Below are 12411 nucleotides of genomic sequence, written 5' to 3' on the forward strand. Positions count from 1 at the left end.
CCCGTCTCCTCCGCCACACGGAGGCGCTGTGTGTGTGTGTGTAGAGACACCGCACAGCATGCCAGCCTGGCGCTGCAGAGGGCACCCTGCATGACCCGCGGCACACAGCTGCCTGAGGTCCAGTGGCTTTCCCAAGGTCCCTCCCTGATAGTTTTCCGTCCCTGCACGTTTCCTATAACCTCCATTTTGTGGTGTGTTCTCCCTTCACGTTTGAGTGGTTTTTAACAGCATGCTGGGAAACAGGGCTGGAGTGGAGCCTGGATGAAGCTGTAACTGACGGTTTAACACGCCACACCACTCAGACCCAGGAGAATGCTCACTTCAAAGCACTCTCGGCGAGATTCATTTAAATTCACAAATTTCAATGTAAAGGGCGGGTGGGATCAGTCCGCTGCACAAGGGAAGAGCCCTGTTAATACCGTGACGTGTGTGACTCGCGGCTCCATTTAGACAGGAGTAAACTCCAGCTATGGCCAGCTTGAAATTACCAGCTACTGTCTGTTTCAAAAGCTAGCTTGCGCTGGTCAAACCATGTCGAGCTGGGAGCTGGTCTGAAGTGGTTAACCAGCTACCAACTGTTTCAAAACCTAGCTTGCGCTGGTCAAATCATGTTGAGCTGGGAGCTGATCTGAGCTGGTCGACCAGCTTCCAGCTGTTTCAAAACCTACCTTGAGCGTTTTTTCAGCAGGGTTTCTTGATGTCCCCAGTACGTCCCAGCCTCGATAAACTCTGCCATTTTCTCTTCTCAGTCCGCAGGAGACGAGTGGAGGGAGACGCATAGACCCAGAACGCCGGAGCGCCACTCCGCGTCCCCGTGGAGTTATTTCAGCCGAAGTCTTGTGCCAACCTAGAAGAGCACCTATCTGGGAAGAAGGGAAATGACTGGAATAGCCCCTCTCCAGCTTTAATGCTGATTAGTATTGTTGTTATATTATTATCATAGCGGTAAAGTTATATTTTTAGCTTAGTGATTTCATTCAAGATTTAGTTTTTCCTATGCTTACATCAGATGTCTTGGGTCGCACCGGTCTTTTTAAGTATGGTTGTGGCGAGATGGGAGGAAATCAAAACCAACATCACGCAGAGTAGTATTTGGGGAATTTACACTGCCTTTTTATTTTTAGCTGTTTAGAACCACGTTTTTAACAAAGCACAAGAACTGGTTGGCACAGAAGCTCCTCACAGTTGACTGAAATTACAGTACGGTGGATGTTCTTAACTTTGCGTCACAGGGACTTTTTCATTTTGGCTCCACTTTTTTCCAATCACAGTGTAAATGGAAAATGTCGTTCAATGGCTTAATAGACACTCCCACTGTTAAAATGCTTTTTACTTTTAACGGTTGATTGTGCACCTGCTCATCTCTATATTGTTTAGTCTCTTTGGCCAGAGCTGTATTGAAAGTGTGGGGGTATATTTTGGTACACTGCAAAAAGTCTTAACAAGCGTTTTAGTCTTGTAATAAGACTTAAGATCTCTTCTTTTCTCAAGTAGAAAAATTTAGCTTGTCTTAAGATAATGTTTGCTTGACCAGTGAAATGTCTTATTCCGTTGGCAAATCTTGAAATGTCTCAAACTGTCTTACCTCATTGGCAATATTTTCATTTTATTCAGCAAAAAATTAAAACAAGATTTTAAGTCATAATATAAGACTAAAATTATCATTGGTTTATAAAAAATGTTTTTGCAGTGTATTGGTTTGGGTTGTGGGAGAAGTGGTGGGTTAGTAGATTCAGCCCCATTTGTTGTACACACACACACACACACACACACACACACACACCGACACGATTAAGAGCTCTAGAAACCAGCAGAGGCAGTAACCATGAGGGTATATGTGCGAGTTTGCCATTCATGCTTTGACCATTGCCAGTCGTACCGTGCATCGTGCAAAATGTCCATTTGGACACGGTGTCATTTTGAGGTCTTCCCTTGATCCATAGCCATTCTCCAGCCCTGTGTTTTTAAGGGGTCTCTGTTGTATGTTCCATTCTGTGTGTTCCCTTGCCCCCAAAAACACAAGTTAAGGGAACTAGAGGAATCAAAATGTTTGACCAAGTTTCTTTCTTTCTTCTAATGGCTTTTCGAATACATGCCAAAGACAGTTTAACATTTTCACCACATTCCAATGTGTTTAGGTTTTTGCATTTCACATTTTTCAGCTGGTGATTTATTACCTTAAAGGAACAAATATGATTACAAGAGGAACTGCCTTTGAAAGGCACATGCTGGGAATTCCAGTCCTGGTTGGAATATATAGCCTCCCCTTTGCAAACAAAGCTTTTTCCTCAGCTGTAACCTGAATGTGAATTACGTAATGTTCTGTATGTGACCTCATCTCTGAGATGCACCCTATCGGCTACATGAGCCTATTCCACTCAGGCTGTTGGTCTTCGATGTATAGTTTTGATACAGTCATGCAAGGGTATTAAACCTCACAGCACTTCATGAAAAAAAAAACACATGCTTTATTTTTTAAAGTAGAGTCAACTGGATTGCACAAGGGCAACATTTTTGCATAGAGAAAATGTGAAACACTTGGACCAAGATGCTATTTTGATTTTATACATAAAATTTCTGCGGGACCATAACATGTTGTGCATAGCAGCTCACTGTGTAATGCATATTAGCTATTTTCTTCCAAATGTTTTTGATCATCGATTTCATTTGTTGTATTTGTTTTTCTTTCTTATGCGTGAACGTGCAATGGTTCACTGCGCATGAATTGTCTTAATCATTTTAATTGTAAAAATTTGAAAAATTAAAGTATAATTTTTAGCCTTACAGAATACCCTATATGCAGCTCAGTGGAGATTTAAGCTGATCCTTGGTCCTTTCCTGTTCTTCTGTGATGCTGGGTTATGTGTATTATGAACATCTATGTGGGACTGGTGGGGCCTGTTCTAGCTGAGATGGTCTTGTGTAAGTCTTGTCAGCTTGCATTACGCACTGCTGAGGCCGTTTATCTTAAATCCCACAGTCCTGGACTTAAGAGGAAATATTATGTACTGTTATATACCACTGTGTATGGTGGCACTGTAAAGTGGAAAAACTTGCTGAACAATAAATGTTTTTACATACCGCTGTTCTCTGCCATGTTTTCACACCGCCGTCTGTCTTGTGTATGTGCTTAGGCCCACATGCATAGTGTTTTTGTGCTTTTCATATCATCTTGGAGCTTTTACAAATTGTTTAAAAAAACAAACATTTTGGTCGAAGTGTGCATATTTTAGTGCTGTTAATGTGCTATTTTTCTGAGCTGTCTGTGAAACAAATTCCCATGTTACATGTATGTTTTTGCATAATTATCGAACGATGTCGCTAAATCTGAGCACAGAGCGCTGACCATTGGTTTCTGGGGCGCTCTGGGGGTAGGGTTCGAGACTTCCGGAGGAAAAAATAAACTCGTGACCGTTTTAGATGCTAAAACCAGGAAGAGAAAGCTGACGCATGTGGGCCTTTAATAGCTTTTATTTGGCGTCCATTTTGTAGAATACAACAGACATCAAACATCTGCAATGAGTAAAAGCCAGCGTCTTTGAGAGTGAGAGCTGCATCTGGATCGCGTTTGAGAATGGCGCTGGGAGTGACATCCGTCCGGACCGTTAAGAATCCCGCTGTGTCTTAAAGTAAAGCTGTGTGTTTGACAAGACCGGGCTCTCATGGAATCCAAATCAACTGTTCCCCCAGTGCAGGGCGTGGACTTTGCACTGGAGACTGCTGTGAAACTGGATCCCTGGACTGGACTGGACAACTGGTGTCGTGAGGAACACTCTGCAGGTGGCGGCCTTTCCAACCAAACTCAGCTCCTTTGATTGCTTGCACATGCTTACTGGGTGATGTAATGTGATTACATCATCTCGCACGGCATGTGCCAGGACCTGAGTGCAACGGGATGTTTATTGTTTTCAGTTTCTGGCATCTGCTCAACAGCCATTTAATGCAAAATGCATGTTCACTCCTTTCAATTCTTGCCAGTGCATATTTGTGCATTGTGCCGTATTTCTTTCGTTTTTGCGAAGCTCCTTCACATTCAGATACACTGGACCTTAATCCCAGACACAATGTAAGGTGTTTTCAAACGGCACTAACAAGTTCTACAGGGACTGCAAGGATATCAGAATGATTTTTAAAATCCAGCTCAGTTTCTATCAGGAATTTGTGTTTGGGGAGTGGACCGCTCTGTGGCTTTGTGTCCTTACTGCAGTTTGACAGCCAGATTTATTGCCCCACTCTGAATGGCTGCTTTGCATGCGATGTAGTGGAATAGCTCGGGCTTTCCCAGCTATTCCCAGACCGCTGCTTCGGCAGCAAAAATCCGAGGGGAGCTGCAGGCCCCCATCCATCCCAGGGTTCAAAGCGACGGGCTGAATTTCTCAGGCACTGGGGAAGTGGTGTCAGAATGCTGTCCCTAAGAGAGACCTGGGCTTCAGCTTCATTCACTCAATGTCCGATCTCACTATTCTTGAGAAAATGAGAGAGAACTTGAATGACATCATCTAAAGTGTGGTGCAAAAATGTTGGCACCCTGGTTTGAATGTCTGTCATAATGAATCTGTATGTGATCAAAAGCAAACCTGAGCTCTAAATGGTACAGTTAAACATGAGACCTTTCCGCACATTTTAAAGCAAGATTTCTTTGTATTTTCATTTTTTGCTGTGAATGATATAATTATATAAATTATAAATTATATAAAAAAGAAAAGGGCACTGTGCAAAAGTTTGGGAATCATTTTGGATTATTCTTTGTTACTTTTTAAAAAGATGATTTCTTAGGCCCTGACCCAGGTGATTTGCTCATTAGGGCTTCAATGAGTCAGGTGAGTATAATTCCAGGGATTAACTTTTTACTCCGACGGAGTAGCACTGCCGCCTCACAGCAAGGAGGTCCCGGGGCCTCTCTGCGGAGTTTGCATGTTCTGCCCGTGTCTGCGTGGGTTTCCTCCGGGTACTCCAGTTTCCTCCCACAGTCCAAAGATATGCAGGTTAGGCTGATTTGAGAGTTGCCCGTAGGTATGAGTGTGTGAGTGAATGGTATGTGTGCCCTGCGATGGACTGGTGACCTGTCCAGGGTGTATTCCTGCCTTTCGCCCAATGTATGCTGGGATAGGCTCCAGCCCCCCTGCAACCCTGATCAGGATAAGCAGGTTAGGATAATGAATGAATGAATGAACTTTTTACTCCATACCTTCTAAAGTATCCATCTGCAGTAGCTGTTCTGTCTGGTGTTAACAACCATGGGTTCCTCTAAACAGTTGTCCAAGGATTTCAGAATGAAGAAGGTTCATTTCCACCAGGAAAGAGAAGGATACAAAAATGTTTCAAACTACCTATTTCCACTGTCAGAAACATTATTAGAGAATGGAAGATAAATGCAACATTTGAAGTCAAGGCACGGTTTGGAAGACCCAGAAAGATTTCAGAGAGAATGGCCAGAGATCTGTGGAGAAATGCTTAGAAGAACCCGCACATCACTGCAAAAGAGCTGCAAAAAAAGAAAAGTAGAGTAGACACAGGTCTAGCTGTTCACAGGTACAACATATTTTAAACAACAAAGACCTACATGGCAGAGTTTCCAGAAAGAATGACCTCAACACCAAATTAAGCATCTGAAGTATGCAGAAGAAAACCTGAAGCTTTTTGGAACAATTAATGCTTCCCATTCATCCATTCATACACACACTCTGTCCATGCAAGGCACCAATCAGCTCGTCAGGACCTTTTTTTGGGGTTAGGTGACTTGCTCAGGGACACTTCGACAGACCCAGGGCGGAATCGAACCGGCAACCCTCTGACTGCAAGACGACTGCTCTTACCTCCTGAGTCAATGTCGCCCCATGAGTCAATGTTGCCCCACAATAAATTCTGGGGGCTAATGTTGTATACAATGCTGTGTGTATACAATTCACTCCATAATGTTTGTGAGAAATAATTTTTTTCTTGATTTGGTTCTGTACTCTTTACTCAAAACAATTCATGTGGTTAAAGAGTAGTTTCTCAGCTTTTACAATATTAAAGTGTATATTTTATAACTTAATGGTTCACCATGTAAGAATTACAAGATTACTTTATACATAGTTCCCCCCCATTTCAGGGCACATAATATTTGGGACCAATGGCTTTACAGGTGTTTCTGATTTCTGATTAGTAAGGTGTGTTCAATTGCTTTAGTTACAAGTTTACACAAGGATACTATTTTGGCCCTATTCACAACTGTTTTCTTGACCTTTTAGTGGAGTGTCTCTGTTGCAACACCTCCATTCTAGTTTGAGAAAGTATTTTTAGCTATTGTATCACATTTGCCCAATGTTTACACTGGATAGGAAAGTGTGAATACGGTGTGTTGGATGTGGTCTGTGGAACATTGCGTAGGCTAACAGTGAGAGAAATGGCCTATTTAGCGTCTGGGGAAATATTTTGATTTCTGACACTCTAAACCAACAGGTTAAACGTGGGGTAGCCTTCTTCTAAAATTGGCCCAACATCGCCATCTTATGTCCACAAGAAAAATCGACACATTGAAACACAACCTTTTAGTAGATAATGAAGAATTCAAAGACAAAGCGAAAGAAAGGGGCCAAACCTAGATTAATAAGCTTAATAAGACTTAATAAGCTTAAGGAAACAAATATGAATGAACCAAAGCACCTGTTCAGGGCCTTAATTGAGCAGAAGATTGGCTGTGACAAAAGCCAGCATACATAGGGGTCCCCTGGAACGAGATTGAGAATTAACTGCTGTATCCCTTCCTCATGCCCAGTGGGCTCAAACTCAGTGCCATGGTGGGTATGCTGGTTTTTATTCCATTGCTGAATTAGTTTTGTAGGTTTGCTCATAATCTACATGACGTGAATATGTTATTTGTGTTGTCTAAATGAAAAACTCTTGCTTAGCCTGCGCTTCAATGCAGGTAAATGCACATGGCTGAATGAGTAATTGGAATCAATTTCAATTCCATTAATTTGTTGGAATGAAAATCTGCATCCACGGCGCTCTGTGGCAACAAGTTGAGAGCACTGCTCACCCCCCTTAACTGCTATTTAATGTTCTGGCACAAAATGGCTCCTGTGTCTCAGTCAGGTGAACACACTCTCACAGATTACGAGCCTGTTGATTCACCTCAGTCTTTAATTTGGTCTACTTAAAATCTTTGAGCTCTTGCTACAGTTGTCTATAGTTTGCAATATAGTACAATAAGGACAATATAAATATTGGACTTTTATTCACACCAGGAAGATATTTTAAGCAGACCATCTCATCAACAAATCTTCATTTTAACTGCCATCTTGGGATCTCTACTGGGGAACCTGTGCAAGAAATGGTGTGTCAGGTGACCTCAAGTACTCCATCTTGTGTCCACAAGAAATAATGCATGAATTATGTTAATGTTTGTAGGATGGCCAACATTTCCTGAACATGTGTGTGGTTAACCAGTAGATGTCCCAAGAGGGCAGTTTACAGTTTTTTTTACAATCGTTTTCACACTTGTCTCAATACCATGTCAACTTTTTAAAAACTCTTCACACAGTGTGCTTTTGAAACACACACCTGAGCACATCAGTTAACCTTTGGTGCAAAATGCACTTCAACCACCAAAACACTTAATATTTCACCCAAAAGTGACTCATGCTGCCATAACTATAGCATATGCTTTCTCCCATAAGACTACTTTGTCACTCAATGTTCAATGAACTACAAAACACAAACAACTTGGAGCATTGCTAAATACATATATTATGTGTTTCCCTTTCCTCTATTTTTGCATCCACAAATATTTCAAGCCAAGCAGCTAAAGAAACCTTTGATCTGTTGGTTTGCCTCTCACAATAGATGTCATGACTGAGTGTGGTAAATTTACTGTAAACTGTAAATTAATGTTTTCCTATATTGGAAACCCAGAATAACATTTTTTACTGTGTAATGTAAAACAATATATGATAAAGAAACAAATCACAAAAGCAACAGTATTCTTCAGAGGGTTTACAGTATTTTGACGTTTGTTCTCACAATGCAATATACTGTAATTCAGAAAAGAAAAATACAATACAATCAATTACTAAAAATACATTACAATCAATAACAAATACATACCAAAGAGCAATATTTTCACTATATACAGTAATTTGCACATATATTGTCTGCCTATCAGTATCAGAAGTCTACTGTTGGCCTGGCCCATCCATCCTGTCCTCTGCATTTGGCCATAGATTTTCATCAACATCACTCCAAATGTTATCTCTTGCATACACCGAGGAAAACATATTTTTGCGTGCCTTATCCAACCCTGGATGTGTTCCACTGTTATGTCCATACACCCAGCAGCCATTGCATCTAGAAGTGACATCTGTTCATGTGGTCCTAAACCTTCACATATACCTTCATAAACTTCATTTTGGTACCTGAGTTCCTTGACACCCTCAGAGTTCCTGTCAAAGGGGACAGTGTACAACTGTTTCATCCTGATCTGATGATTCTGTAGCACTCTTGAAATGGTTGTAGTGCTTACACTGTCAATGTTTGGAAATATGTTCTTGTCTGCGATTATGTTGTTGCGTATTTCTCTTAGCCTGATGCTGTTGTTGACAATGATCCTGCCAACTATTGTATCCTCCTGTTGAGGCGTAAACATTCTTCCCCTTCCCCCTGTGTGACTGTGTGAGGTAACCGCTGGGTCCTGTAGTGAGTCAGACAAATGTGCACTGATACATCTGCTTTTTCTGGAGACTTCTCAAATCACAGTACTGCTGTAATATACACATCAATTGAACTCCTTCAGTCAGAATGCTGTAAATACTGTATCGTACCTGTTGGTTTGCCTGAAAATCCTCACTATTGAAGCCACTAATAAACTTTCTGCTCAAATCAGAATGATCTGTCTTAAGTATTTCAAACTGTTTTGAACAGAGTATCTAAATGTCTGCAAAATTTGCTGTAGTTGTACAAACTTTTGCTGGTAGTGAACACTGACTGAGAGGTATTCATGAATTTTGGAAGAAGTGGTGATTGAATGCTTTTAGTATGAAAGCAATGCAAAAATATCCACAGTTTAGTTCACATAGTCTAATGATATGAATGTGTTAAGTGTTTTGAAAAAGTGGACATGGTATTGAGACAAGTGTGAAAACGATTGTAAAAAACTGTAAGTGATTTCTTGATTGAGAACAGGTGTGGCAGTAATCAGGCCTGGGTGTGGCTAGAGAAATTGAACTCAGGTTTGATAAACCACAGTTAAGTTATGTTTTAACAGGGGGGCAATCACTTTTTCACACAGGGCCATGTAGGTTTGGATTTTTTTTCTCCCTTAATAATAAAAACCTTCATTTAAAAACTGCCTTTTGTGTTTACTTGTGTTGTCTTTGACTAATATTTAAATTAGTTTGATGATCTGAAACATTTAAGTGTGACAAACATGCAAAAAAAAGAAATCAGGAAACACTTTTTCACACCACTGTATATGTATTTAGCAATGCTCCAAGTTGTTTGTGTTTTGTCGTTCATTGAACATTGAGTGACAAAGTAGTCTTATGGGAGAAAGCATGTGCTATAATTATGGCAGCAAGAGTCACTTTTGGGTGTAATATTAAGTGTTTTGGTGGTTGAAGTGCATTTTGCACCAAAGGTTAACTGATGTGCTCAGGCGTGTGTTTCAAAAGCACACTGTGTGAAGAGTTTTGAAAAAGTGGACATGCTATTGAGACAAGTGTGAAAACGATTGTAAAAAACTGTAATAAGCTTAGGTAAAAAAAATATGAAAGAACCTAAGCACGTGCTCAGCAACCATACTTGAGCAAGAGATTGGCTGTAACCAAAACCAGTGCACACAAGGTGAGAATCACTGCTACATATATTCCTGTCTCATCCCCTTTAACTGCTATCTGAGTGTTCTGGCACAAAATGGGCCCTGGCCCTCAGCCAGGCAGGCTGTACACACTGCTGGCGTTTGGGGTGTTCCCTGTTTCACTGCAAACACTTTTAAATCACAAGACAAAAGGAACTATATCCATCTATTATCTATATACATCTATCTATTCCTCTTATTTTCATTGTTATTACTATCATTATTATATTAAGCCCTAGCCAAATATAATCATTAAGCCACATATATTTTCCTTGGAGGGTTGAGGAAAATGGTTATACACTACACACATAACTAACTGATATGGCACACCTTTTGGGTTTTTATTGAACTATCTAGTCACCTGCAAGATGTATAAGGTCTCTGAGCTGTTCAATTGTCAATAATTGCACATTGCTATTCTGAAGCAAATAATGTTTTTCACTCTCATGGTTGTGTCGTCAAGTTCAGCGAAGGTAAAGTGCTTTTAATTTACTATTTGAAGTGCAAAGTGAAATTGCTGTAAAATAAAAAGCTTCAAGGGCAAATGGTCATGAAGGACACTTTGTGAAGGGACCACTTAACATTTTTGGTTAGTTAGCATACTGTGCTTATATGCGGCATCACATTACCTGCTTTCTGATAAGCCTGGGCAAGGTTACCATGACCAAAAGGATCCTGTTTCCTTCCCAGCTGCTCCATGGCTTTAGGTATATGATGACAACAGTGGTCAGACGGCACAAAAGGACCAATGCAACCTTCACAACGGCATCGTCATAGCAACCACCCCAAACCATAAGCCCACTTAATTTCCAGGCCAAGCCTAACAAACATACTGCTCAGCCAAATGACATCTCAATGGATATTTAATATTAGTATCATGTTAGAGCAACTAGATGATAAAAAAAAGGTCTGTGATTCTGAGCAATTGATTAAAACTAAAAAATGAATGCTAAATAAATTATATCCTAAATAACACTTTGTGAATAAAGTCAACAGCATAGAACATAACATCAACTGGCCCTGCTTACCCTCGCCATAGGAAATAGGACAACCAAACAACCAAATTAATTGAGGGCATACCCATTACATTTACTTAAGTATTTTGAAACAGTTAGACACCCAATAGGCCCTGCGATGGACTGGCGACCTGTCCAGGGTGTATTCCTGCCAGCCCCCCTGCGACCCTGATCAGGATAAGCGGGTTCAGATAATGGATGGATGGATGGATAGACACCCAATAGAAGATGTCTCATATAATGTTTATTGTGTTTGGAGTGTATACAAATGATTGTAAAATAATTCAATTTTAAGAAAAGAAAAAAGAAAACCCATATAAAATAGATATTGTGCTTTTATGTAGCTATAATTGATCCAGTTTGCAATAAAAAAATAAAAATAAAATACAAAATAAAAAAAATAAAAAGACTTCTGGATCACACTGAGACTGTGATCTGTGACATTGTTGATAATCTCTTCTTGATAAAGCTTCTTTTCCACCTGAGTATATGAGGCGAAATTCATCTAACGGAGATTATAATGTCTGTGCAGCTTGTTTTGTGCACCTGAACTGTTCTATTATTGTACTCATTTTCCAGTATGTGAGCTTGAAATAGACTTATACATATATAAAACAGATCCACTCAGTACCACAGTAAGGCTTATCACCACATCAACCCCAATGGCTTCTCTGTTTGTGTCTCCATGATAACCCGTAACAAATAAGAGAATAACATGACAAGAGAAGTGACAAAACACGCAACCTTTTTGTGCTGTCACTAATGGTGTTGTGTCCTACTTCAATGAAACTGACAGATAGCAGTCTGAATCCACAGGCTGTCAGCTTAGAGATACACTTCTGAAGAGATATTGTTTAGATAAATAGTATCTAGAAGGGTCATCTTTTGTGAATGAATTAATCATCATGTAAGTTATAATATAGGCCACTAATATTGTGTTGTATGTTGAATTACTTAACGTGGGTATTACAGTGATATATAGCATTGTTACATGGATAATGTGAACATATGTTAATGTGACAATGTGAACACATGCACTTGTTGCTAACAGATGTCACAATGTAATTGTAGTTTAGCCATGAGATTGGGCAGTGGATATCTGGTGGATATATTTCGGTGGTTTAAGCACTCGAGCAATGGATTGTGTGGTAGTGGGTTTTGATTGATGGTATTGTCGTTGGCTTGAGGTTTAGTATGATAGTGTCCTATGTACTTAATGCTGTGTTCTGTGTGGGCCCCAGGATGAATGCTAATGGGGATCCTACTCAATGAAATGACATGTAACAGTCCTGCACTGAAATAGGATCTTACTGGTAGGCCTGAATCACCTTGGAAGCACAATGAGCACAATTTTCATACTACTGTAGGCTTATTCCTGAACGCTAAAGCTATAACCACAATTTTACACATACATCTTATCTAAAAGAGACAATTTATTAAAAAATGGCTTCCATTTTCTATGGTGGCAGAATACATCAATCAAGAATACAAAGGTTGATCCTGCACTAATGTGAAAATTAGTGAAGTATTCTTCAGGAAATTCTCTGTGGATCAGTG

General features: G+C 40.2%; 1 protein-coding gene across 1 annotated transcript in view; it reads left to right on the forward strand.

The window, feature by feature from the left end:
- The window catches only part of tmod2 (tropomodulin 2), a 29001-nt gene extending 25920 nt beyond the window's left edge, over positions 1 to 3081 (forward strand). Inside the window, exon 10 of the mRNA XM_061246632.1 lies at positions 750 to 3081. Within this exon, the coding sequence (XP_061102616.1) occupies positions 750 to 781 (32 nt within the window). The 3' untranslated portion in view covers positions 782 to 3081. The remainder of the gene's footprint in view (positions 1 to 749) is intronic.
- Positions 3082 to 12411: the final 9330 nt, after the last annotated feature.

The sequence above is a fragment of the Conger conger genome, chromosome 6 (genome assembly GCF_963514075.1).
Source record: "Conger conger chromosome 6, fConCon1.1, whole genome shotgun sequence".
Classification (NCBI taxonomy): Eukaryota; Metazoa; Chordata; class Actinopteri; order Anguilliformes; family Congridae; genus Conger; species Conger conger.